Source organism: Stigmatopora argus, chromosome 8, assembly GCF_051989625.1.
Source record: "Stigmatopora argus isolate UIUO_Sarg chromosome 8, RoL_Sarg_1.0, whole genome shotgun sequence".
In the NCBI taxonomy this organism is placed as follows: domain Eukaryota; kingdom Metazoa; phylum Chordata; class Actinopteri; order Syngnathiformes; family Syngnathidae; genus Stigmatopora; species Stigmatopora argus.
The window spans coordinates 11,616,444-11,642,981 of record NC_135394.1 but is presented as its reverse complement, the minus strand read 5'-3'; the positions used below and the strand labels follow the sequence as shown (position 1 = coordinate 11,642,981).

General features: G+C 33.4%; 2 protein-coding genes and 1 pseudogene across 2 annotated transcripts in view; 1 reads left to right on the top strand and 2 right to left on the bottom strand.

Annotated features, from left to right (window-relative positions):
• Window positions 1-15,904, top strand: part of LOC144078568 (unconventional myosin-Va) — a 38,542-nt gene extending 22,638 nt beyond the window's left edge. Inside the window, exons 34-35 of the mRNA XM_077606745.1 lie at window positions 15,214-15,294; window positions 15,560-15,904. Coding sequence (XP_077462871.1) covers window positions 15,214-15,294; window positions 15,560-15,721 — 243 coding nt within the window. The 3' untranslated portion in view covers window positions 15,722-15,904. The remainder of the gene's footprint in view (window positions 1-15,213; window positions 15,295-15,559) is intronic.
• A 1,560-nt stretch (window positions 15,905-17,464) lies between these two features.
• LOC144080744 (5S ribosomal RNA) lies at window positions 17,465-17,582 on the bottom strand (annotated as a pseudogene).
• Window positions 17,583-17,941: 359 nt separating this feature from the next.
• The window catches only part of unc13a (unc-13 homolog A (C. elegans)), a 33,696-nt gene continuing 25,099 nt past the window's right edge, over window positions 17,942-26,538 (bottom strand). Inside the window, exons 36-42 of the mRNA XM_077606847.1 lie at window positions 25,262-25,318; window positions 24,710-24,790; window positions 23,788-23,935; window positions 23,318-23,374; window positions 21,237-21,329; window positions 20,871-21,030; window positions 17,942-20,244 (exon numbers count right to left, since the gene is read on the bottom strand). Of these exons, the coding sequence (XP_077462973.1) occupies window positions 19,956-20,244; window positions 20,871-21,030; window positions 21,237-21,329; window positions 23,318-23,374; window positions 23,788-23,935; window positions 24,710-24,790; window positions 25,262-25,318 (885 nt within the window). The 3' untranslated portion in view covers window positions 17,942-19,955. The remainder of the gene's footprint in view (window positions 20,245-20,870; window positions 21,031-21,236; window positions 21,330-23,317; window positions 23,375-23,787; window positions 23,936-24,709; window positions 24,791-25,261; window positions 25,319-26,538) is intronic.

Sequence of the window (26,538 nt, the reverse complement as noted above, 5' to 3'; positions counted from 1 at the left end):
GTTGTTTTTTAAGAAAAAAGCCCTTACTATACTATGTCGTTTTTTGAGAAAAAAAGCTTTACTATACTATGTCGTTTTTTAAGAAAAAAGCCGTTACTATACTATGTCGTTTTCTGAGAAAAAAAGCCTTACTATATTATGTCGTTTTTTAAAGAAAAAGAGCTTTACTATACTATTTCGTTTTTTAAAGAAAAAAAGCCTTACTATACTATGTCGTTTTTTAAGAAAAAAGCCCTTACTATACTATGTCATTTTTTGAGAAAAAAGCCTTACTTTACTATGTCGTTTTTTAAGAAAAAAAGCCATACTATACTATGTCGTTTTTTAAGAAAAAAGCCCTTACTATACTATGTCGTTTTTTGAGAAAAAAGCCTTACTATACTATGTCGTTTTTTAAGAAAAAAAGCCTTACTATACTATGTCGTTTTTTAAAAGAAAAAAAGCCTTACTCTACTATGTCGTTTTTTAAGGAAAAAAAGCCTTACGATACTATGTAGTTTTTTTTAAAGAAAAAAGCCTTACTATACTATGTCGTTTGTTTAAAGAAAAAAGACTTACTATACTATGTCGTTTTTTAAGAAAAAAAGCCTTACTATTCTATGTCGTTTTTTTAAGAAAAAAAGCCTTACTATGCATGGTGTTTTTTTTAAGAAAAAAAGCCTTACTATACTATGTCGTTTTTTAAGAAAAAAACCCTTACTATACTATGTCGTTTTTTGAGAAAAAAAGCCTTACTATACTATGTCGTTTTTTAAGAAAAAAGCCTTACTATACTGTCTTTTTTAAAGAAAAAAAGCCTTACTATACTATGTCGTTTTTTAAGAAAAAAGCCTTACTATACTATGTCGTTTTTTAAGAAAAAAAGCCTTACTATACTATGTCGTTTTTTAAGGAAAAAAGCCTTACTATACTATGTCGTTTTTTAAAGAAAAAAGCCCTTACTATACTATGTCGTTTTTTGAGACAAAAAGCCTTACTATACTATGTCGTTTTTTAAGAAAAAAAGCATTACTATACTATGTCGTTTTTTAAAGAAAAAAAGCCTTACTATACTATGTCGTTTTTTAAAGAAAAAAAGCTTTACTATACTATTTCGTTTTTTGAGAAAAAAAGCCTTACTATACTATGTCGTTTTTTAAGAAAAAAAGCCTTACTATACTATGTCGTTTTTTAAGAAAAAAGCCCTTACTTTACTATGTCGTTTTTTGAGAAAAAAAGCTTTACTATACTATGTCGTTTTTTAAGAAAAAAAGCCTTACTATACTATGTCGTTTTTTAAGAAAAAAAGCCTTACTATACTATGTCGTTTTTTAAGAAAAAAGCCCTTACTATACTATGTCGTTTTCTGAGAAAAAAAGCCTTACTATACTATGTCGTTTTTTAAAGAAAAAAAGCCTTACTATACTATGTCGTTTTTTAAAGAAAAAAAGCTTTACTATACTATTTCGTTTTTTGAGAAAAAAAGCCTTACTATACTATGTCGTTTTTTAAGAAAAAAAGCCTTACTATACTATGTCGTTTTTTAAGAAAAAAGCCCTTACTTTACTATGTTGTTTTTTGAGAAAAAAAGCTTTACTATACTATGTCGTTTTTTAAGAAAAAAAGCCTTACTATACTATGTCGTTTTTTAAGAAAAAAAGCCTTACTATACTATGTCGTTTTTTAAGAAAAAAGCCCTTACTATGCTATGTCGTTTTCCTGAGAAAAAAAGCCGTACTATACTATGTCGTTTTTTAAAGAAAAAAAGCCTTACTATACTATGTCGTTTTTTAAGAAAAAAAGCCTTACTATACTATGTCGTTTTTTAAGAAAAAAAGCCTTACTATACTATGTCGTTTTTTGAGGAAAAAAGCCTTGCTATACTATGTCGTTTTTTAAGAAAAAAAGCCCTTACTATACTATGTCGTTTTTTAAGAAAAAAAGCCTTACTATACTATGTCGTTTTTTAAGAAAAAAAGCCTTACTATACTATGTCGTTTTTTAAGAAAAAAAGCCTTACTATACTATGTCGTTTTTTAAAGAAAAAAAGCCTTACTATACTATGTCGTTTTTTAAGAAAAAAGCCTTACTATACTATGTCTTGTTAGGTTCATCCAATTGTATGTTTATCCTTAGGTATTTCCAATTCAGCTTTCAATAAAAAAGGCATCTGTAGTCACATCACCATTTAATTCTTGCAAGACGAGAATACATCCTCCCGCTCTTCCGGTCAAGATTATTGTAACAACTCGAAGTCCGTTTCGCTAATTTATTCATAAGGTTTTAACGCCATGCCCCACAGAAGTCTAAACATTCGTAGAGTCTCACAACAATTTTGCACAGTTATCAAAACAATTGTAGGTCCTGTCGAATCTTCCCGAAACAGTCCTTGGTTCCCAAGAGCGCTTGTTGTGAGACCATCTTCCGAAGCCGTAAACAGTCCTCAGTTCCCAAGAGCACCTGTCGTGAGTCCTCCGAAGCCGAAAACAGTTTGCAGTTCCCAAGAGCAATTGTTGTGAGACCTCTCCATGCCCATGGCCATTCCCTGTCCTCTTGATGTGAACCAGTCCTTACTTTAGCAAGGCATGCGTTAAAATGGCTTTTATTAATGCCAATAACTCTAACATAAAAGCACAGCGTTCAACACATATATATATTGTTTAATATTGTTACACATTCAGGATGAGCATTACTATTCCTAATAAGCAAATATATTGATTAATACAGTAAGCATGTTTATAATAAGGCTTTCTATTCCTAAGTAAGCATTGCAAACACATTTATAATAATGATTATTCCAACACTGTACTATGTCTTATTTTAAGAAAAAAAGCCTTACTATACTATGTCGTTTTTAAAGAAAAAAAGCCTTACTATACTATGTCGTTTTTTAAGAAAAAAAGCCTTACTATACTATGTCATTTTTTAAAGAAAAAAGCCTTACTATACTATGTCGTTTTTTAAAGAAAAAATCCCTTACTATACTATGTCGTTTTTTTAAAGAAAAAAACCCTTTCTATACTATGTCGTTTTTTAAGAAAAAAGCCTTACTATACTATGTCGTATTTTTAAGGAAAAAAAGCCTTACTATACTATGTCGTATTTTTATGATAAAAAGCCTTACTATACTATGTTGTTTTTTTAAAGAAAAAAAGCCTTACTATACATGGTCGTTTTTTAAGAAAAAAGCCTTACTATACTATATTCGTTTTTTAAGAAGAAAGCCCTTACTGTACTATGTCATTTTTTGAGAAAAAAGCCTTACTTTACTATGTCGTTTTTTAAAGAAAAAAAGCCTTACTAGACTATTTCGTTTTTTAAAGAAAAAAAGCCTTACTATACGATGTCGTTTTTTAAAGAAAAAAAGCCTAACTATACTATGTCATTTTTTGAGAAAAAAAGCCTTACTATACTATGTCGTTTTTTAAGAAAAAAAGCCTTACTATACTATGTCGTTTTTTGAGAAAAAAAGCCTTACTATACTATGTTGTTTTTTGAGAAAAAAAGCCTTACTATACTATGTCGTTTTTTTAAGAAAAAAGCCCTTACTATACTATGTCGTTTGTTTAAAGAAAAAAGACTTACTACACTATGTCGTTTTTTAAGAAAAAAAGCCTTACTATACTATGTCATTTTTGGAGAAAAAAGCCTTACTTTACTATGTCGTTTTTTAAGAAAAAAGCCTTACTTTACTATGTCGTTTTTTAAGAAAAAAGCCTTACTATACTATGTCGTTTTTTAAGAAAAAAAGCCTTACTATACTATGTCGTTTTTTAAGAAAAAAAGCCTTACTATACTATGTCGTTTTTTAAGGAAAAAAGCCTTACTATACTATGTCGTTTTTTTAAGGAAAAAAGCCTTACTATACTATGTCGTTTTTAAAGAAAAAAAGCCTTACTATACTATGTTGTTTTTTAAGAAAAAAAGCCTTACTATACTATGTCGTTTTTTAAGAAAAAAAGCCTTACTATACTATGTCATTTTTTAAGAAAAAAAGCCTTACTATACAATGTCGTTTTTTAAGAAAAAAGCCTTACTATACTATGTCGTTTTTTAAGAAAAAAAGCCTTACTATACTATGTCGTTTGTTTAAAGAAAAAAGACTTACTATACTATGTCGTTTTTTAAGAAAAAAAGCCTTACTATTCTATGTCGTTTTTTTAAGAAAAAAAGCCTTACTATACTATGTCGTTTTTAAAGAAAAAAGCCCTTACTATACTGTCGTTTTTTGAGGAAAAAAAGCCTTACTATACTATGTCGTTTTTTAAGAAAAAAAGCCTTACTATACTATGTCGTTTTTTAAGAAAAAAAGCCTTACTATACTATGTCGTTTTTTAAGAAAAAAAGCCTTACTATACTATGTCGTTTTTTAAGAAAAAAAGCCTTACTATACTATGTCGTTTTTTAAGAAAAAAAGCCTTACTAAACTATGTCGTTTTTTAAGAAAAAAAGCCTTACTATACTATGTCGTTTTTTAAGAAAAAAAGCCTTACTATACTATGTCGTTTTTTTAAGAAAAAAAGCCTTACTATACTATGTCATTTTTTAAGAAAAAAAGCCTTACTATACTATGTCGTTTGTTTAAAGAAAAAAGACTTACTATACTATTTCGTTTTTTAAGAAAAAAAAGCCTTACTATTCTATGTCGTTTTTTTAAGAAAAAAAGCCTTACTATACTATGTCGTTTTTTAAGAAAAAAGCCCTTACTATACTATGTCGTTTTTTGAGGAAAAAAAGCCTTTACTATACTATGTCGTTTTTTAAGAAAAAAAGCCTTACTATACTATGTCGTTTTTAAAGAAAAAAAGCCTTACTATACTATGTCGTTTTTTAAGAAAAAAAGACTTACTATACTATGTTGTTTGTTTAAAGAAAAAAGACTTGCTATACTATGTCGTTTTTTAAGAAAAAAAGCCTTACTATTCTATGTCGTTTTTTTAAGAAAAAAAGCCTTACTATACTATGTCGTTTTTTAAGAAAAAGAGCCTTACTATACTATGTCGTTTTTTTAAAAAAAAAGCCCTTACTATACTATGTCGTTTTCTGAGAAAAAAAGCCTTACTATACTATGTCGTTTTTTAAAGAAAAAAAGCCTTACTATACTATGTCGTTTTTTAAGAAAAAAAGCCTTACTATACTATGTCGTTTTTAAGAAAAAAAGCCTTACTATACTATGTCGTTTTTTGAGGAAAAAAGCCTTACTATACTATGTCGTTTTTTAAGAAAAAAAGCCCTTACTATACTATGTCGTTTTTTAAGAAAAAAGCTCGTTTTTTGAGGAAAAAAAGCCTTACTATACTGTGTCGTTTTTTAAGAAAAAAAGCCTTACTATACTATGTCGTTTTTTAAGAAAAAAAGCCTTACTATACTATGTCGTTTTTTAAGAAAAAAAGCCATACTTTACTATGTCGTTTTTTAAGAAAAAAAGCCTTACTATACTACGTCGTTTTTTGGGGAAAAAAGCCTTACTATACTATGTCGTTTTTTAAGAAAAAAAGCCTTACTATACTATGTCGTTTTTTAAGAAAAAAAGCCTTACTATACTATGTCGTTTTTTAAGAAAAAAAGCCTTACTATACTATGTCGTTTTTTGAGGAAAAAAGCCTTACTATACTATGTCGTTTTTTAAAGAAAAAAAGCCTTACTCTACTATGTCGTTTTTTAAGGAAAAAAAGCCTTACTATACTATGTCGTTTTTTAAGAAAAAAAGCCTTCCTATACTATGTCGTTTTTTAAGAAAAAAAGCCTTACTATACTATGTCGTTTTTTAAAGAAAAAAAGCCTTACTCTACTATGTCGTTTTTTAAGGAAAAAAAGCCTTACTATACTATGTCGTTTTTTAAAGAAAAAAGCCTTACTATACTATGTCGTTTTTTAAGAAAAAAAGCCTTACTATACTATGTCGTTTGTTTAAAGAAAAAAGACTTACTATACTATGTCGTTTTTTGAGAAAAAAAGCCTTACTATACTGTGTGGTTTTTTTAAGAAAAAAAGCCTTACTATACTATGTCGTTTTTTAAGAAAAAAAAGCCTTACTATACTATGTCGTTTGTTTAAAGAAAAAAGACTTACTATACTATGTCGTTTTTTGAGAAAAAAAGCCTTACTATACTATGTCGTTTTTTAAGAAAAAAAGCCTTACTAAACTATGTCGTTTTTTAAGAAAAAAAGCCTTACTATACTATGTCGTTTTTTAAGAAAAAAAGCCTTACTATACTATGTCGTTTTTTAAAGAAAAAAAGCCTTACTATACATGGTTGTTTTTTAAGAAAAAAAACCCTACTATACTATGTTGTTTTTTGAGAAAAAAACCCTTACTATACTATGTCGTTTTTTTAAGAAAAAAGCCTTACTATGCCATGTCGTTTTTTAAGAAAAAAAGCCTTACTATACTATGTCGTTTTTTAAGAAAAAAAGCCTTACTATACTATGTCGTTTTTTAAGAAAAAAAGCCTTACTATACTATGTCGTTTTTTAAGAAAAACGCCCTTACTATACTATGTCGTTTTCTGAGAAAAAAAGCCTTACTATACTATGTCGTTTTTTAAAGAAAAAAAGCCTTACTATACTATGTCGTTTTTTAAGAAAAAAAGCCTTACTATACCGTGTCGTTTTTTAAGAAAAAAAGCCTTACTATACTATGTCGTTTTTTTAAGAAAAAAAGCCTTACTATACATGGTTGTTTTTTAAGAAAAAAAACCCTACTATACTATGTTGTTTTTTGAGAAAAAAACCCTTACTATACTATGTCGTTTTTTTAAGAAAAAAGCCTTACTATGCCATGTCGTTTTTTAAGAAAAAAAGCCTTACTATACTATGTCGTTTTTTAAGAAAAAAAGCCTTACTATACTATGTCGTTTTTTAAGAAAAAAAGCCTTACTATACTATGTCGTTTTTTAAGAAAAACGCCCTTACTATACTATGTCGTTTTCTGAGAAAAAAAGCCTTACTATACTATGTCGTTTTTTAAAGAAAAAAAGCCTTACTATACTATGTCGTTTTTTAAGAAAAAAAGCCTTACTATACTGTGTCGTTTTTTAAGAAAAAAAGCCTTACTATACTATGTCGTTTTTTGAGGAAAAAAGCCTTACTATACTATGTCGTTTTTTAAGAAAAAAAGCCCTTACTATACTATGTCGTTTTTTGAGAAAAAAAGCCTTACTATACTATGTCGTTTTTTGAGGGAAAAAGCCTTACTATACTATGTCGTTTTTTAAGAAAAAAAGCCCTTACTATACTATGTTGTTTTTTGAGAAAAAAAGCCTTACTATACTATGTCGTTTTTTAAGAAAAAAAGCCTTACTATACTATGTCGTTTTTTAAGAAAAAAAGCCTTACTATACTATGTCGTTTTTTAAGAAAAAAGCCCTTACTATACTATGTCGTTTTCTGAGAAAAAAAGCCTTACTATACTATGTCGTTTTTTAAAGAAAAAAAGCCTTACTATACTATGTCGTTTTTTAAGAAAAAAAGCCTTACTATACTATGTCATTTTTTAAGAAAAAAAGCCTTACTATACTATGTCATTTTTTGAGGAAAAAAGCCTTACTATACTATGTCGTTTTTTAAGAAAAAAAGCCCTTACTATACTATGTCGTTTTTTAAGAAAAAAAACCTTACTATACTATGTCGTTTTTTAAGAAAAAAAGCCTTACTATACTATGTCGTTTTTTAAGAAAAAAAGCCTTCCTATACTATGTCGTTTTTTAAGAAAAAAAGCCTTACTATACTATGTCGTTTTTTAAAGAAAAAAAGCCTTACTCTACTATGTCGTTTTTTAAGGAAAAAAAAGCCTTACTATACTATGTCGTTTTTTAAAGAAAAAAGCCTTACTATACTATGTCGTTTGTTTAAAGAAAAAAGACTTACTATACTATGTCGTTTTTTGAGAAAAAAAGCCTTACTATACTGTGTGGTTTTTTTAAGAAAAAAAGCCTTACTATACTATGTCGTTTTTTAAGAAAAAAAGCCTTACTATACTACGTCGTTTTTTAAGAAAAAAAGCCTTACTTTACTATGTCGTTTTTTAAGAAAAAAAGCCCTTACTATACTATGTCGTTTTTTAAGAAAAAAAACCTTACTATACTATGTCGTTTTTTAAGGAAAAAAGCCTTACTATACTACGTCGTTTTTTAAGAAAAAAAGCCTTACTTTACTATGTCGTTTTTTAAGAAAAAAAGCCTTACTATACTATGTCGTTTTTTAAGAAAAAAAGCCTTACTATACTATGTCGTTTTTTAAGAAAAAAAGCCTTACTATACTATGTCGTTTTTTTAAGAAAAAAAGCCTTACTATACATGGTTGTTTTTTAAGAAAAAAAACCCTACTATACTATGTTGTTTTTTGAGAAAAAACCCTTACTATACTATGTCGTTTTTTAAAGAAAAAAGCCTTACTATGCCATGTCGTTTTTTAAGAAAAAAAGCCTTACTATACTATGTCGTTTTTTAAGAAAAAAAGCCTTACTATACTATGTCGTTTTTTAAGAAAAAAAGCCTTACTATACTATGTCGTTTTTTAAGAAAAAAGCCCTTACTATACTATGTCGTTTTCTGAGAAAAAAAGCCTTACTATACTATGTCGTTTTTTAAAGAAAAAAAGCCTTACTATACTATGTCGTTTTTTAAGAAAAAAAGCCTTACTATACTATGTCATTTTTTAAGAAAAAAAGCCTTACTATACTATGTCGTTTTTTGAGGAAAAAAGCCTTACTATACTATGTCGTTTTTTAAGAAAAAAAGCCCTTACTATACTATGTCGTTTTTTGAGAAAAAAAGCCTTACTATACTATGTCGTTTTTTGAGGAAAAAAGCCTTACTATACTATGTCGTTTTTTAAGAAAAAAAGCCCTTACTATACTATGTCGTTTTTTGAGAAAAAAAGCCTTACTATACTATGTCGTTTTTTAAGAAAAAAAGCCTTACTATACTATGTCGTTTTTTAAGAAAAAAAGCCTTACTATACTATGTCGTTTTTTAAGAAAAAAAGCCTTACTATACTATGTCGTTTTTAAGAAAAAAAGGCTTACTATACTATTTCGTTTTTTAAAGAAAAAAAGCCTTACTCTACTATGTCGTTTTTTAAGGAAAAAAAGCCTTACTATACTATGTCGTTTTTTAAAGAAAAAAGCCTTACTATACTATGTCGTTTTTTAAAGAAAAAAAGCCTTACTATACTATGTCGTTTTTAAGAAAAAAAGCCTTACTATACTATGTCGTTTTTTAAGAAAAAAGCCCTTACTATACTATGTCGTTTTTTAAGAAAAAAGCCATACTTTACTGTGTCGTTTTTTAAGAAAAAAAGCCTTACTATACTGTCGTTTTTTAAGAAAAAAAGCCTTACTATTCTATGTCGTTTTTTAAGAAAAAAGCCCTTACTATACTATGTCGTTTTCTGAGAAAAAAAGCCTTACTATACTATGTCGTTTTTTAAAGAAAAAAAGCCTTACTATACTATGTCATTTTTTAAGAAAAAAAGCCTTACTATACTATGTCGTTTTTAAGAAAAAAAGCCTTACCATACTATGTCGTTTTTTGAGGAAAAAAGCCTTACTATACTATGTCGTTTTTTAAGAAAAAAGCCTTACTATACTATGTCGTTTTTTAAGAAAAAAAGCCTTACTATACTATGTCGTTTTTTAAGAAAAAAGCCCCTACTATACTATGTCGTTTTTTGAGAAAAAAAGCCTTAGTATACTATGTTGTTTTTTAAGAAAAAAAGCCTTACTATACTATGTCGTTTTTTAAGAAAAAAGCCCTTACTATACTATGTCGTTTTCTGAGAAAAAAAGCCTTACTATACTATGTCGTTTTTTAAGAAAAAAAGCCTTACTATACTATGTCGTTTTTTAAGAAAAAAAGCCTTACTATACTATGTCGTTTTTTGAGGAAAAAAGCCTTACTATACTATGTCGTTTTTTAAGAAAAAAAAGCCTTACTATACTATGTCGTTTTTTAAGAAAAAAGCCTTACTATACTATGTCGTTTTTTAAGAAAAAAAGCCTTACTATACTATGTCGTTTTTTAAGAAAAAAAGCCTTCCTATACTATGTCGTTTTTTAAGAAAAAAAGCCTTACTATACTATGTCGTTTTTTAAAGAAAAAAAGCCTTACTCTACTATGTCGTTTTTTAAGGAAAAAAAGCCTTACTATACTATGTCGTTTTTTAAAGAAAAAAGCCTTACTATACTATGTCGTTTGTTTAAAGAAAAAAGACTTACTATACTATGTCGTTTTTTGAGAAAAAAAGCCTTACTATACTGTGTGGTTTTTTTAAGAAAAAAAGCCTTACTATACTATGTCGTTTTTTAAGAAAAAAAGCCTTACTATACTACGTCGTTTTTTAAGAAAAAAAGCCTTACTTTACTATGTCGTTTTTTAAGAAAAAAAGCCCTTACTATACTATGTCGTTTTTTAAGAAAAAAAACCTTACTATACTATGTCGTTTTTTAAGGAAAAAAGCCTTACTATACTACGTCGTTTTTTAAGAAAAAAAGCCTTACTTTACTATGTCGTTTTTTAAGAAAAAAAGCCTTACTATACTATGTCGTTTTTTAAGAAAAAAAGCCTTACTATACTATGTCGTTTTTTAAGAAAAAAAGCCTTACTATACTATGTCGTTTTTTTAAGAAAAAAAGCCTTACTATACATGGTTGTTTTTTAAGAAAAAAACCCCTACTATACTATGTTGTTTTTTGAGAAAAAACCCTTACTATACTATGTCGTTTTTTAAAGAAAAAAGCCTTACTATGCCATGTCGTTTTTTAAGAAAAAAAGCCTTACTATACTATGTCGTTTTTTAAGAAAAAAAGCCTTACTATACTATGTCGTTTTTTAAGAAAAAAAGCCTTACTATACTATGTCGTTTTTTAAGAAAAAAGCCCTTACTATACTATGTCGTTTTCTGAGAAAAAAAGCCTTACTATACTATGTCGTTTTTTAAAGAAAAAAAGCCTTACTATACTATGTCGTTTTTTAAGAAAAAAAGCCTTACTATACTATGTCATTTTTTAAGAAAAAAAGCCTTACTATACTATGTCGTTTTTTGAGGAAAAAAGCCTTACTATACTATGTCGTTTTTTAAGAAAAAAAGCCCTTACTATACTATGTCGTTTTTTGAGAAAAAAAGCCTTACTATACTATGTCGTTTTTTGAGGAAAAAAGCCTTACTATACTATGTCGTTTTTTAAGAAAAAAAGCCCTTACTATACTATGTCGTTTTTTGAGAAAAAAAGCCTTACTATACTATGTCGTTTTTTAAGAAAAAAAGCCTTACTATACTATGTCGTTTTTTAAGAAAAAAAACCTTACTATACTATGTCGTTTTTTAAGAAAAAAAGCCTTACTATACTATGTCGTTTTTAAGAAAAAAAGGCTTACTATACTATTTCGTTTTTTAAAGAAAAAAAGCCTTACTCTACTATGTCGTTTTTTAAGGAAAAAAAGCCTTACTATACTATGTCGTTTTTTAAAGAAAAAAGCCTTACTATACTATGTCGTTTTTTAAAGAAAAAAAGCCTTACTATACTATGTCGTTTTTAAGAAAAAAAGCCTTACTATACTATGTCGTTTTTTAAGAAAAAAGCCCTTACTATACTATGTCGTTTTTTGAGGAAAAAAAGCCTTACTATACTGTGTCGTTTTTTAGGGAAAAAAGCCTTACTATACTATGTCGTTTTTTAAGAAAAAAGCCATACTTTACTGTGTCGTTTTTTAAGAAAAAAAGCCTTACTATACTGTCGTTTTTTAAGAAAAAAAGCCTTACTATTCTATGTCGTTTTTTAAGAAAAAAGCCCTTACTATACTATGTCGTTTTCTGAGAAAAAAAGCCTTACTATACTATGTCGTTTTTTAAAGAAAAAAAGCCTTACTATACTATGTCATTTTTTAAGAAAAAAAGCCTTACTATACTATGTCGTTTTTTAAGAAAAAAAGCCTTACCATACTATGTCGTTTTTTAAGAAAAAAGCCTTACTATACTATGTCGTTTTTTAAGAAAAAAAGCCTTACTATACTATGTCGTTTTTTAAGAAAAAAGCCCCTACTATACTATGTCGTTTTTTGAGAAAAAAAGCCTTAGTATACTATGTTGTTTTTTAAGAAAAAAAGCCTTACTATACTATGTCGTTTTTTAAGAAAAAAGCCCTTACTATACTATGTCGTTTTCTGAGAAAAAAAGCCTTACTATACTATGTCGTTTTTTAAAGAAAAAAAGCCTTACTATACTATGTCGTTTTTTAAGAAAAAAAGCCTTACTATACTATGTCGTTTTTTAAGAAAAAAAGCCTTACTATACTATGTCGTTTTTTGAGGAAAAAAGCCTTACTATACTATGTCGTTTTTTAAGAAAAAAAAGCCTTACTATACTATGTCGTTTTTTAAGAAAAAAGCCTTACTATACTATGTCGTTTTTTAAAGAAAAAAGCCCTTACTATACTATGTCGTTTTTTGAGAAAAAAAGCCTTACTATACTATGTCGTTTTTTAAGAAAAAAAGCCTTACTATACTATGTCGTTTTTTAAAGAAAAAAAGCCTTACTATACTGTGTCGTTTTTTAAGAAAAAAAGCCTTACTATACTATGTCGTTTTTTAAAGAAAAAAAGCTTTACGAAAAAAAGCCTTACTATACTGTCATTTTTTGAGAAAAATAGCCTTACTATACTATGTCGTTTTTTTAAGAAAAAAGCCCTTACTATACTATGTCGTTTTTTGAGAAAAAAAGCCTTACTATACTATGTCATTTTTTAAGAAAAAAAAGCCTTACTATACTATGTCATTTTTTAAGAAAAAAAGCCTTACTTTACTATGTCGTTTTTTGAGAAAAAAAGCCTTACTATACTATGTCGTTTTTTAAGAAAAAAAGCCTTACTATACTATGTCGTTTTTTGAGGAAAAAAGCCTTACTATACTATGTCGTTTTTTAAGAAAAAAAGCCTTACTATACTATGTCGTTTTTTTAAGAAAAAAAGCCTTACTATACATGGTTGTTTTTTAAGAAAAAAGCCTTACTATGCCATGTCGTTTTTTAAGAAAAAAAGCCTTACTATACTATGTCGTTTTTTAAGAAAAAAAGCCTTACTATACTATGTCGTTTTTTAAGAAAAAAAGCCTTACTATACTATGTCGTTTTTTAAGAAAAAAAGCCCAACTATACTATGTCGTTTTTTTAAGAAAAAAAGCCTTACTATACTATGTCGTTTTTTAAGAAAAAAAGCCTTACTATACTATGTCGTTTTTTAAGAAAAAAAGCCTTACTATACTATGTCGTTTTTTAAAGAAAAAAAGCCTTACTATACTGTGTCGTTTTTTAAGAAAAAAAGCCTTACTATACTATGTCGTTTTTTAAAGAAAAAAAGCTTTACGAAAAAAAGCCTTACTATACTGTCATTTTTTGAGAAAAATAGCCTTACTATACTATGTCGTTTTTTTAAGAAAAAAGCCCTTACTATACTATGTCGTTTTTTGAGAAAAAAAGCCTTACTATACTATGTCATTTTTTAAGAAAAAAAAGCCTTACTATACTATGTCATTTTTTAAGAAAAAAATCCTTACTTTACTATGTCGTTTTTTGAGAAAAAAAGCCTTACTATACTATGTCGTTTTTTAAGAAAAAAAGCCTTACTATACTATGTCGTTTTTTGAGGAAAAAAGCCTTACTATACTATGTCGTTTTTTAAGAAAAAAAGCCTTACTATACTATGTCGTTTTTTTAAGAAAAAAAGCCTTACTATACATGGTTGTTTTTTAAGAAAAAAGCCTTACTATGCCATGTCGTTTTTTAAGAAAAAAAGCCTTACTATACTATGTCGTTTTTTAAGAAAAAAAGCCTTACTATACTATGTCGTTTTTTAAGAAAAAAAGCCTTACTATACTATGTCGTTTCTTAAAGAAAAAAAGCCTTACTCTACTATGTCGTTTTTTAAGGAAAAAAAGCCTTACTATACTATGTCGTTTTTTAAAGAAAAAAGCCTTACTATACTATGTCGTTTTTTAAAGAAAAAAGCCTTACTATACTATGTCGTTTGTTTAAAGAAAAAAGACTTACTATACTATGTCGTTTTTTAAGAAAAAAAGCCTTACTATTCTATGTCGTTTTTTTAAGAAAAAAAGCCTTACTATACTCTGTCGTTTTTTAAGAAAAAAGCCCTTACTATACTATGTCGTTTTTTGAGGAAAAAAAGCCTTACTATACTGTGTCGTTTTTTAAGAAAAAAAGCCTTACTATACTATGTCGTTTTTTAAGAAAAAAAGCCGTACTATACTATGTCGTTTTTTAAGAAAAAAAGCCTTACTATACTATGTCGTTTTTTAAGAAAAAAAGCCTTACTATACTATGTCGTTTTTTAAGAAAAAAAGCCTTACTATACTATGTCGTTTTCTTAAGAAAAAAAGCCTTACTATAAATGGTTGTTTTTTAAGAAAAAAAACCCTACTATACTATGTTGTTTTTTGAGAAAAAAACCCTTACTATACTATTTCGTTTTTTAAAGGAAAAAAGCCTTACTATACTATGTCGTTTTTTAAGAAAAAAAGCCTTACTATACTATGTCGTTTGTTAAAGAAAAAAAGCCTTACTCTACTATGTTGTTTTTTAAGGAAAAAAAGCCTTACTATACTATGTAGTTTTTTTAAGGAAAAAAGCCTTACTATACTATGTCTTTTTTTTTAAAGAAGACAAAGTATAGTAAGGCTTTTTTCTTAAAAAACGACATAGTATAGTAAGGCTTTTTTTCTTAAAAAACGACATAGTATAGTAAGGCTTTTTTTCTTAAAAACGACATAGTATAGTAAGGCTTTTTTTTCTTAAAAAATGACATAGTAGAGTAAGGCTTTTTTTCCCTTACAAAAACGACATAGTAAACTAAGGCTTTTTTCTTAAAAAACGACATAGTATAGTAAGGCTTTTTTCTTTAAAAAAACGACATAGTATAGTAAGGCTTTTTTTCTCAAAAAACGACATAATATAGTATATCTTTTTTTCTTAAAAAACGACCCAGGCTTTAAGAAAAGACCATGTATAATAAGACTGTATTTTAAAAAAAAATGTATATCTCTTAAGATAACATGTTTAGCAAGTCATTTTCCTCCTAAACATTTCATGTATAGTAAGACTTTTTTTCCCTTACAAACAGACCATGGACACTAAACAGCATTTTCTTGTTTTTGTTTAGTTTAATTTTCTTATTTTATTAATGTTTAGTCAGGCTTTTAAAATAAGCTTTCCATTTTTTCCCAGATTGTAAAGCTTCTCAGCAACTACACGCCTCACGGCGACTTTGATGAAAGGGTCTCGGTCAATTTCATCCGCATGGTTCAGGTAAAGACCAATTTCTTCTATTTAATATCAACACATTTAGCAAATGTTTTATTTTTCTTCTGGAACCAATCTTCCACCCTCCTCTATAAAAGATTGCCATTTTGTGTTCAGGCATAGAATGAATACATCAATAGCTTTTTAAAATATCGACCTGTAAAACTTTGAACGCCCTACAGAGTAACTGACTGTTTTTGTTCATCTAAAAAATGATATACATTTTTACTGTCATTGATTTTTGTTACATCTTCCATTTTGGCCTTTTCAGGGTCTCCTTAAAGATCGTGCAGACGCTCAAACGCGACAGCTCTTCTTGGACGTCAAGCAAGTTTTTCCCGTCACGTTTCCCAATGAGGAACCACCAGCCATCTGCGCAGGTCAGCTGATCATCCCGGAGTCCCTAAAGATATCCTTCCTGCGAAAAGTCTGAACTATTTCAGGACATTAAAATTTCCCATCTTTAGTTTTTTTTATTGGAAGCAGAACACAACAAGTCATACAATCCCAGCAACTTCCAAAACCATAAATGTAAAAAAAAAGAGGAAAAAAAGCACATTATAAACATCTTGTGTATAAAAAATGTTCCATGCAGCTACTTTACAACACTTCATATCATCATCGGTGATACATATTTATATCTTTCCAAACATTTTTGAAAAATAGAAAAGATATCAAAATAAAGTAGACAACATCAAAATATTACACGTGCTGGCACAACACATTTTGAAAAAATTGGAATCTGTTCAAATCATGCACCATTGGTGGGAATGCAGGACGGTGCAAGATGGGCAAAACATGCACGACTGTTCCCATGGTTGTGTGCTTTATGTTTTATCAATTTTTACTTTTGCTTGTGCTTCCATCGCTAAATTTCTGCACATCTTCGAAAATGCGGCGATGTGTTCACGTATTCTTTTGAGAGGAAACAAGATGTACCTGTCACACAGATACTAATCCATTTGGCTAAGTTGACCTGCCCTCCAGATACACACACACGGAGGGATGGACAGATGCACAGTAACATTCACGCACAAGACCAGCTTCTCTAAGCCACACTGAAAAGAAAATTGGCGTATTATCAAAATCAAGTTGGAATAAGGTTGTAAATTGACTAGGAAAAGCTGCGTTTCGTAAGTTAAATTGTAATGTTAAAATGTATAACACGGAAGGAAATATTCAAAGAACGTAATGTGGAGAGGAAACAATTTAAAAATTCTACTGAGAATGGGAATGAGGCGAAAAACTTGGTTAGAACGTCTTTAGCGTTTAGAGTTTTTCACAAAGAACGGTCAAAAATCATGTCACAGCTTGTGTAGAAACGCTTCAAGTTTTTGTGTGCAACATTTGGCATTTCTATCTTTTCAAGTTAAGAAATGGCGTTCACTTCAAAAGATTAGGCCTTTTGCGTGGTGAGTATGCTGGAACTCAGTCACCAAAGACAGTGCAGCGTGCCTTCACAAAGTCTTCAAAGAAGGTACCAACCATAAAACAAATTGGGACTTGGCACCAAAAATGTCAAGAAAAGGACTGGAATGTGGCTCTCCCGAGGACTACGCAGGTAGGCTTCACAAACCTGCTCCACTGTCTCTGCTGTCTCAAAATTATTAACCTACGAAATGGGGTCAAACATTTTGGAACACATTGTATATGTGGGCCAAACTCAATGAAAATTGTGCACTAAACAGGTAAAAGTTTGGTCTTGCTAAAAATATATAGGTGCTACTCAAAATATCAGATCTCATGTCCTAGTTGGGCTTATGCCATACTACAAGGTAAACACCTGATCATGTTTGATCTCAAAAGGTAAGCAGGGTAGGGCCTGGTTAGCACTTGGATGGGAGACCACCTGGGAATACCAGGTGCTGTAAACTCTTATGTTACGAAGGAGAATTAGCACAAGGGCTCGCTTAGCCTGTTAGAACCAGTAGGATCTCTAATTATACAGTCTCTTAAGGGAGGCCCATGGCCTGAGTGGTTAGTGCGTTACCTTCTGCAGCCTCACACAGGACCGACTGGGATTTGAACCCACACGGCCAGAGGTGTGAGGGTGCAGAGGGTAACGCACTAACCACTCAGGCCACGGTCCTCCCCTAAGAGTCTCTGAAAATTAGAGATCACACTGCTTCTCACAGGCTAAGCGAGCATTTTAGCTAATTTCCCTTCGTAACATAAGACCTTAGAGCACCTGGTATTCCCAGGTGGTCTCCCATCTAAGTACTAACCAGGCCCAACCCTGCTTACCTTCTGAGATCAGATGTGGTCAGGCGCTTTCAGGGTAGTATGCCATAAGTCCAACTAGGACAAGAGATCCGAAAGTTTGAATAGCACCTATAATTTTAGCAAAAACAAACTTTTACCTATTTAGTGCACATTTTACATTGAGAAAGGCTCACAAATATAGGGTGTCCCAAAATATTTGACCCCATTTCATAGGCCAATAAATTTGAGACGACAGAGACAGTGGAGTGGGTTTGTGAAGCCTACCTGCATAGTGTGGAAAGCCACATTCTGGCCCTTTTCTTGAAATTTTTGGTGCCAAGTTCCAATTTGTATTGTGGTTGGTGCCTTCTTTGCAAAATTTGTGAAGGCACGCTGCACTGTCTTCGGTGACTGAGTTCGAGCATACTCAACACGCAAAAGGCCTTTTCTGTTGAAGTGAACGCCATTTCTTAACCTGAAAAGATAGAAATGCAGAACGTTACACACAAAAACTCAAAACATTGCTACACAAGCTGTGAAAATTTGAGGACATTCCAAGTTAAATATCAAATGCAAGACTTATTTTAAACTGGAAATTTTGAGGACAGATTTGTCCCATTTAGATTGCTTTCTGGGGAAAAATGTCAGAATATTGCAAAAATAAATGTGCATTTTCTTATTAAAAGCAGTTTGTTTCAATTTCTGGTACTATTGTTTTTCTTGTTGTCAGTGTGACATTTACAGTCTATTTTCCAAACATCATCTCATATCAACCAATACTTCTCCAAAACATTGCAGCAACAATTTGGCCCTTAACATTATAAGACTATCCACCATGTAAACATTGAGACGGCTTGAAACAAGCGAGATTTTCGATTGGCTAAATCAGATGCATAGAGTTCCAATCAAACAAGTGTTAACCTACCCACTTTCAGGGGAAAGCGCTCATCCTTTAACTATACACCCTGTATGTGACCCCAATATTCACTACGTGATAATTGTCTCTTTTGAACACTTACATGAAAATCGCCTAGGATGTTTTGGTCATTTCAGAATTGGAGGACATTTGGATTTAGAACCCAGTTTCGGGTTTCAAAGTAGGTTTAAAACCCAGTTTAGTGTTTCCAATTAGGGTTTAAACTAGGTTTGGGTTCCAAATGAGATTTTAAACTACCATTACCTGCTAGTAAACATGGTATCATGGTAGATGGTCAGCAGCAAAATGTCATTAAAGATGAGGAAATGCCAACAATTTACTCCTGGCAAACTCATGAACTGCCACTGTGTGGGTGAACTTTAGCGTATCTCCCTTAGGAATATGGATTAGAAAATGAGGCAAGTTTTCAATCATTTCAAAGCCAAAATGTCTTCCAATTTTGGGAATGACCCATAGCCTAATAATTTCTTACCCGCATTCTGCTCTCATTTTGTTCACTGGGCTGTGCTACTGCGTCGTCCGCCGCAGACGGACTGCCTGCATCTCATTTCTCGTACTGTCACTTAAGAAAAAAAATGCAGAAATGATGACCATGTGGTCTGTAACATGACTTGTGGAATACAATAGGGTAGACAACTTGCGGCACGTGGGTCATAAACGACCCTGTCTCACCATGTGATTCTAAAAAAAAAAAAACTCAAGAGGTTAGTTTAGTCCTTGCATGATAAAATACATCATTATTTTAGCGTGGCCCATCAGCCCTTTGAGTAGACGCTCCATTATTGTCGTCCACCTATCCATAATGATTTGTGCTTGGAAATACCGTCTCACGTAGACATGTTGATTTGCGGGAGATTTGGCACTTTCCATCTGGAATGTTAACACTGGTAACAAAACCATTAGAATGAATGACATCACACTGATCGTGGCTTGTGTTGGAAACACACATTCACACACGTCATGTCATCACAAAGACAACGGGTGTACGAGACAGAAGGCATTGAGGCTGTCAGGCAGTGTGCTCTGGTCCACCAACTAGTATCATATTCATTTATGATTGGACTCCTAACTATATTTGTAGAAATATAATTTGGCATAAAAGAGTAAACAATAATACGTGCTTTAGATCTCCCTGACTGTCGCGTTTGCTTGCACTGAGCAATGACTTTCTCAAAGGGAAAAATAAATAAATAAAAACCCTGTGCGGCCGAACGAGACGTGTGACGGCACGCGTGACGAAAAAGTTCTAGGACTGACTTTTCAAACTCGACTTTTGACTTATTCACTCCAGTGTGGGTCAGAAATCTCCAAATAGACCCCGAGTACAAAGCTGTACTGTATAATTTGGCCTCTATGGCTTTTCTCATGCGCTAGACTTGAAGGTCGGGGGGGGTCACTTGGATCTCAGAGCACCGTTTTGGAAAATTTGGAGATCAGTCCTGGAACTTTTTCGACAATAAACGTCACAATTGGACCGGATCACTTGTACCTCGACCAGAATGAACGTATTTACAGCAGCGAGGACGGCTCATCCGCGGCCCTCTTCGGCCGAGCGCTGGTCCGACTTGAGCTTGACAAACTCCTTGGCCACGTCGTCGTTGTTGCGCTGCGACAGGATCCGCAGGACGGTCAGGCCCGTCTCGTCCATGTGGACTCGTTTGCCCAGAGGCAGCCAGCAGGCTACGCTGCCCTTGGAGGCCATGTCCTTCAGCTGCAACACCGCCATGCCCACCGTGCGGTCCTCGCGGGCGAAGCAGTAGTCTTTGACGCACACCTGCAGCTCGTAACACTCGGGGCCCACCTCGCTGCTCAGCGTGCTGATGAGACAAAAGCAAAACAACGAGTCAAATATGTTTGGAAAAACTTTTGATTCCCTGGTGGCAATAAACTATGAAAGCTTTGCATTCACCTTAAAAATGGCCGTTTTTCAAATTAAATTAATTTTTGGGGTTAGTTTTGAAATAATTCTTTTTTGAAACCTCCGTTTTTCAGATTAATTTATTTTCTCGGGTTGTTTTTTGGAATTATTTTTTTTGCTTCTTTGTTTTTCTAATTATTTTTTTTCCTGGGGTTCTCTTTTGAATTATTTTTCTTCTTCTCCGTTTTCCAAATGAATTTATTTTCTGGGGTTGTTGTTTTAAATTCATTTTTCAAATCAATTAATTTTTGGGTTTTTTTTTTAATTACTTTTTTTTCCTTCATTTTTTTTTCTCAGCCCGGCCACCCAGGAAAAAAAATAATTTAAAAAAAACGAGCAGGTATCAGTTATTGAGATATTTGGAAGTCGTTTTTTGAATGCCACAAGAAAACAATGTCTATCTGGCTCTGAGTAGACTGAAATCTTAGTCTTCAATATGGCTGCCACAAAACATTTTTGGGGGTACCAATTATTTTTACGATTACTCGCCTCATTGAATTTGTAATCATGACGCCGCCAACTCACAATGTGAAGGTCTCGTTGTATTTGGGTGCCCAGCTATTATTCTTGGACTTGGTGGCGTATTTCCTCTTCTTGTCACTGAGGTGCGGCCCGATAATGAAGACCTCCACAAACGGACGGAAAATACCCTGCGTCTGCCACCTCAGGTCGTTGGCGGCGACCACTGTCACGATAAAAAGAAAAGGTCACTCGAAAGGTCACCTGACAAGCCTGCAGGATTTGTTTCATTGTTGTCTCTTGCAACTACAGAAGCATTCGTTTTAGTCAAATATCTGAAACAAAAAGGCTTATTTCACAAGAATTTTGCAGCCAAAATGTCCTCCACTTCCAGAATGACCCAGCACCAGTTGCACAGTTAACATATCCTACCTTTCACGGTGACCTTGTGTTCCCCCGTGTTGGGGTGAGTGAAGATCTCCACGTGAATGGACACCTCACCCACTGCGTCTTCCACGCCGGAGCCTGCGGAGACGGTCAAACGCTAAATAAGGGTCACACAAACACACAATCTGCTCTGACTTCTGCTTCAAGTGTCCTTCAAGGCTCAAAATTGGTGATGGGCATTTTAAAGAAGGACTTTAAGCAGAATCATTTGGCGTTGAAGTGCAGAGCAGCCAAATTGAAGCTGCTATGAGTGGGCCGGATTGGGTGGGAAGGTGTTTCCTCCTCCGTAATCCAAATTTATTCTCCAAAAGTAGCGAAACAGATTCCCACATCACAGTTAATACTGCTAGAATGCTAACACTATGATTGAAGCGCCCACTCATAGATGCTAGGTGTTTCTTACAGTAGGTGCAGGGTGGTCAGAAAGAGGCAACTTTCAAGGAGACTTGGGTAGCTACCCCCCTTTCACTATACATGCAACATGGAGGGGTTTCGAAATTGGGGATCAGAATGGACCTTCACCAGAAACTTGGACTCTCAACCTCCAACCCATTCCGTCAGGATACGGCGACAGATGGATATTAATTAGCAGTGTTTGAATTTATGTCTCCACTCTGTCAACGCGTGTGTGTGTGTTTGTTTTTTCCGTCGACCGCCCACTAAACAAGGTGCCGGTGGGAGTTAGACGGCAGAGTGTTCCTGGCATGTTGTTGCCGTTCGGCTTTCATCGACTCTCCGGGAAGGATTATTGGTTTCTCAAGCTCGCTGCCAACTTCCGACAGGACCAAAGAGACGAGAGCGAGTCCATCTGGACTGCTCTACTTGAGATCTTAACTTTTTCCCTGCCATTGACAGTTCATTCATTTTCTGAGCTGCTTATCCTCACAAGGGCGGATAGGGGGTGCTGGAGCCTATCCCAGCTAACTACAGGCACCAGGCGGGGGACACCTTGAATCGGTGGACAGCAAATCGCAGCGCACAAGGAGACAAACAACCAATCACACTCTTATCGTAAGACAATTTAGAGTGTTCAACCAGCCTGCCAAATATGTTTTGGGCATGTGGGAGAAAACTGGAGTACCCAGAGAAAACCCACGCAAACCCTAAGAGAACATGCAACCTCCTCACAGTGAGGACCGACCTGGGACACAAACTAGTATTGCATGTGACTAAGAATGAGTTTAACGCATTGACACCAATCCAAAGTGGCAGGACCCAGACCACCCTACATCAAGGGTAGCTAGTGATTGGTTGAGTCCATGTGAGAGGGGGCTGCCCCACTGCATGTGATGACGTCAGTGTGACGAAGGGCAAGGATGAGGACCCCCCACAGACAAAGTTAGCCGTCGTTCTAGTCAAAACAAGCTGTCAGCAGAACACTATTTTGTGCTTGTGGGCTCAAAGTGACATGAAGCATTTGCATAGCTCGTTTTTCCATAGAAAATATTTTTATCTGATGCAGGAAACAATATTTTACTCCATTGTGTTATTTCAAATATAATAAGTGGACAGTCCCTTCAGTCCCTTCAAACAATAATTAATTACTAACTGCGATTGATGGCGATAGCAATGAACCACGATGATTCACCACCAGGCCTCCCAGAACGTCTAGCTTAGTCAACGTCAGTCTATAAGTGAAAAGGACGGTTCACCCACGTGCAAACACTCTCCCGCTCGACCTTTCCCCGGGCCTTTACGATAACATCATGCTGAATCAGGTCTCCACTTTGATGCATTGCTATTAATGCCGTCTGATGTCTGCCAATCATGCTTTCAGTCCGCTCATACATACCAAGTTGGTATGTATTCAGTGCAGCTCCATCCATACTACAGACATCAGCGCTTAAGTCGCATGCATGAATGCATGAAAGTCATCCACGCTCGTGTCAGTGCATTCAAAAAGACGGTGAAAGGCCGACGTAGATAAAAGAGGGAGGGAATTCTATCCAGTCGATGCAGGCAGTGGGAAACTTGGAGAAACATGGAGGTGCAGGGGAAGTGGGAAAATTGGATGCTTTCTAGCCGTCCAGGATGTTTGGAAACATTTGAGCCTGGATGCAACATACCCTTCTCTGGGTAAACATCCTCACTAGCAGTGAACCGCACCCCTTTGCCGCCGAACACTGATGGGGGGGCGGAGGAAAGGTGTGCACAGAAAAAGGAGAAAAAAAACAAGAATAACATTTAAAACCTGGGCCTTTGGTGGGTACTTACACAAATGAACCCACCTGTTAACAACACTAACTCCTGCAAATGTTATTTTGGGGGCATATTCATCACAGACAATGATGCCTGAGAGTCTATTAGAGATTGGCTGAGCAGTGAACAAGGGAATATTTGGTGTTTTGATCGCATCTATAAAAGAAATCCTTTTTGTGTTTGCAGGAGACTCGGCAGGTTTCATTATAGACTATACTGTGGACTTCATTTGGGGAACACTAGAATGGCACCTCAGAGAGTGACACAAATGACTATGGACTAGAAAAATAAACTCAACACAGAGGGGAGGGGGTAAAAAAGGAGCATCTGTTTTTACCTTGTGCATTTTGTGACTGGACAAAGGTCTTAATAAGCTTGTCTGTGGCCTGCGTGTAGAGGGACAGCGCGTAATGCAGGGACAGCAGGTCAGGACTCTTCTCCAGAAATGTCTTCTTGAGACCAACACCACCCGCGTGGAAATATTGCTGACAAACACAAAGCAAACTGTTGTTAAACCATGCATATATTCCATAAATCAACACACAAAAAGGTGGTTCATTTCAACTGGAAGGTGCCAAATTATGCACGCCGCTGGTGGCCGTGTTATGTGCGATGGACTAGATTTGTGCTCATGATTGCAAAAGGAAAAACTCCTTGTGAGGTATAGGAAGTTGGATATGCTGAAGGAAGTCATCAACAGTTTAAAAGCAATGTTTTGCATAATTTAACTAGCTTCAGGGTGCTTTATGTGCTTCTAAAATTGCTGTAGAATGGAGGTTGTCATGTATTTTGGACGGAGACAGTTTACATAGAGAAAACGCAAGGGAATGCAGTTTGCAAGGTCTCCTGACAGAAGCCTGACACACTGCACTGTTAAGCAAAAAGTCAAACACGCACGCAACTATCTCCTTCACATAGCTTGATGTATGTACTTCATTTTTTAGTCAGCCAAATATCTCATTTGTATTTATCAAGATAATTTGGACCATTACAATTAAACTTTAACTTGACTTAATGACATTAAAACAGTCTGTGTGGGCAAATATCTACTTCAGTTTTATTTTATACTTCTATGCAAAGTTTAAAAGCTATATTGGTTTTCATTGACCCTACAGCATTACTCTTAAGAATTCTGACAAGATGGCTGACATTTACCATTGTAAACAGGAGCAACACAAAAATGTTATTCTAAACATATGGAATATTGATCTCAACCCAAATATTATATGTGCATGTTAATGTACAAACTGCATCCCTACCTTGATGGTATCCAAGGCGAGCTCTATAACTGCACATTGTTTGGGTGTTAGTGCTTTGGCCTCCTCACGAACCATGTGTTCCTGTACAGGAAACAGATCAAGCAGCCTGATTTCAAAATACTATCATAATAAAAATAAGTCACAACTTAAGCTTCTTTTGCTGAGATTCCTGCAAAAGGGTTAATAGTTTGTGTTAAAAATTTAAAAAAAAATGTTGAAGCCTAAAGCACAGGTTCATGTTTTCATTCAAATCAAACAAGAGGATGCCTTTGCAAGTGTAATCAGTGCATTGCAGTCAGGTGCTTGTTATTTTAGAAGACACCTCATTGGTTAAACTGTCAGGGCTGGATCGGTTGGAACAAAGATCAGGAGGAGACTGTGGCCTTTTGTGGAATCGGGTGGACACCCCTCTGTTTATAGCCCATCATCATGCTGAAAATGCAATAAATATATTGCAAACCAATGCTGATTTAATGAGTGCTTATTATACAACTTTGTGCAGAATGAATTTAGGTACAGGAAATAACTTCAAAGTAAAAGGGGCAAAAATACCTTAAGTTTGGACAGCTGTCCCAGTTCCTTGGCAGCATTAAAGATGAGCTGAGTGCCCTGCAAAAAAGACAAATAAACCCCACCAAAAGGAAAATAAGTGTTATGACGTTAATCAACTCATGCTTGATAATGCTAAATGTACAAGTATTGTTACACAGAAGACAGAAATCATACATTACATAAACATTCAAAATGTTCGGCCATTTTCGTCTCCATGTGCACATACGTACATACATACAGTATAAACAAACATTGAGCACAGACTTACACACAGATAGAACATGTTACTTAACAATGTAACCTGTCTACATCAGTTCGTTTTCCAGAATTTTGACAATTTGCAAGGGTTGTAACAATAAAGTCCGAAAATGTGAGTTGTTTCTGAAGTCAGCAAAGTATGGAAATGTCAATTTACAAAACTTTGCTTCAAGTGGGAAGCTGAGGGATAAAGACAAAGACACGGAGAGAAGACGAGACACATTGATCTAAAGGGGTTTAGTCCTTACGTCACTGTGAGAAGCGTTCTTCAGTCTCCCCTGGAAAAAGAGCACTAGGTTAATACATGGAGGACTTGGCCACTTGCTGCACTCATCGGCAAGAGGAGCCAATGCTTAGTGACATTTTCGTAGTCAGCAGTGGACCCGACTCACGAAAGTAACCACAGTAGTTTATAATGGCGACATACATTTGGCATTCTAAAAGAGAAAAAAAAACAGATGGCTGGACTTTTATCTGCGCCGTATAATGTGTTGCGATTCGAACGAGAAATTTCTTCAGCAATGCCTACGATGTTCACTGTCCATCCATCTTTTTTTTTACTTTTTTGACATAATGTACTCAGGTTTTTATGTTCTACTTTGGTAGCTAGATGGAGACCGTTTCTATATTTAAACTATATGAGTTTATGAAAAACTCTCAAACGTGCGGCTAAGGAAAAGCGATGCGCCAAATGTATTTTCTTATGAATGCTATTCTATGAATAGAAATATGCATCTACTTTTATTTTGAAACTTGAAAGTTTACTATGATTGCCGGGATACGCTCCATCACCCCCACGACCTTTGTGAGGATAAGCAGCGCAGAAGATGAATGAATGGTCGAATTTTACAGTTTATTCTTAATATAATATGTCTTTACTACCAGATATTATCTAAGAATGTATCGTTATTATTGCTAGTCAGCATTTTTTATTTAAGATTACATTTTACAAATGAGTATATCTTCGGTAAACGCATTTCACTACTCTGACCAGTAAACATGTATATAAACACTACGCC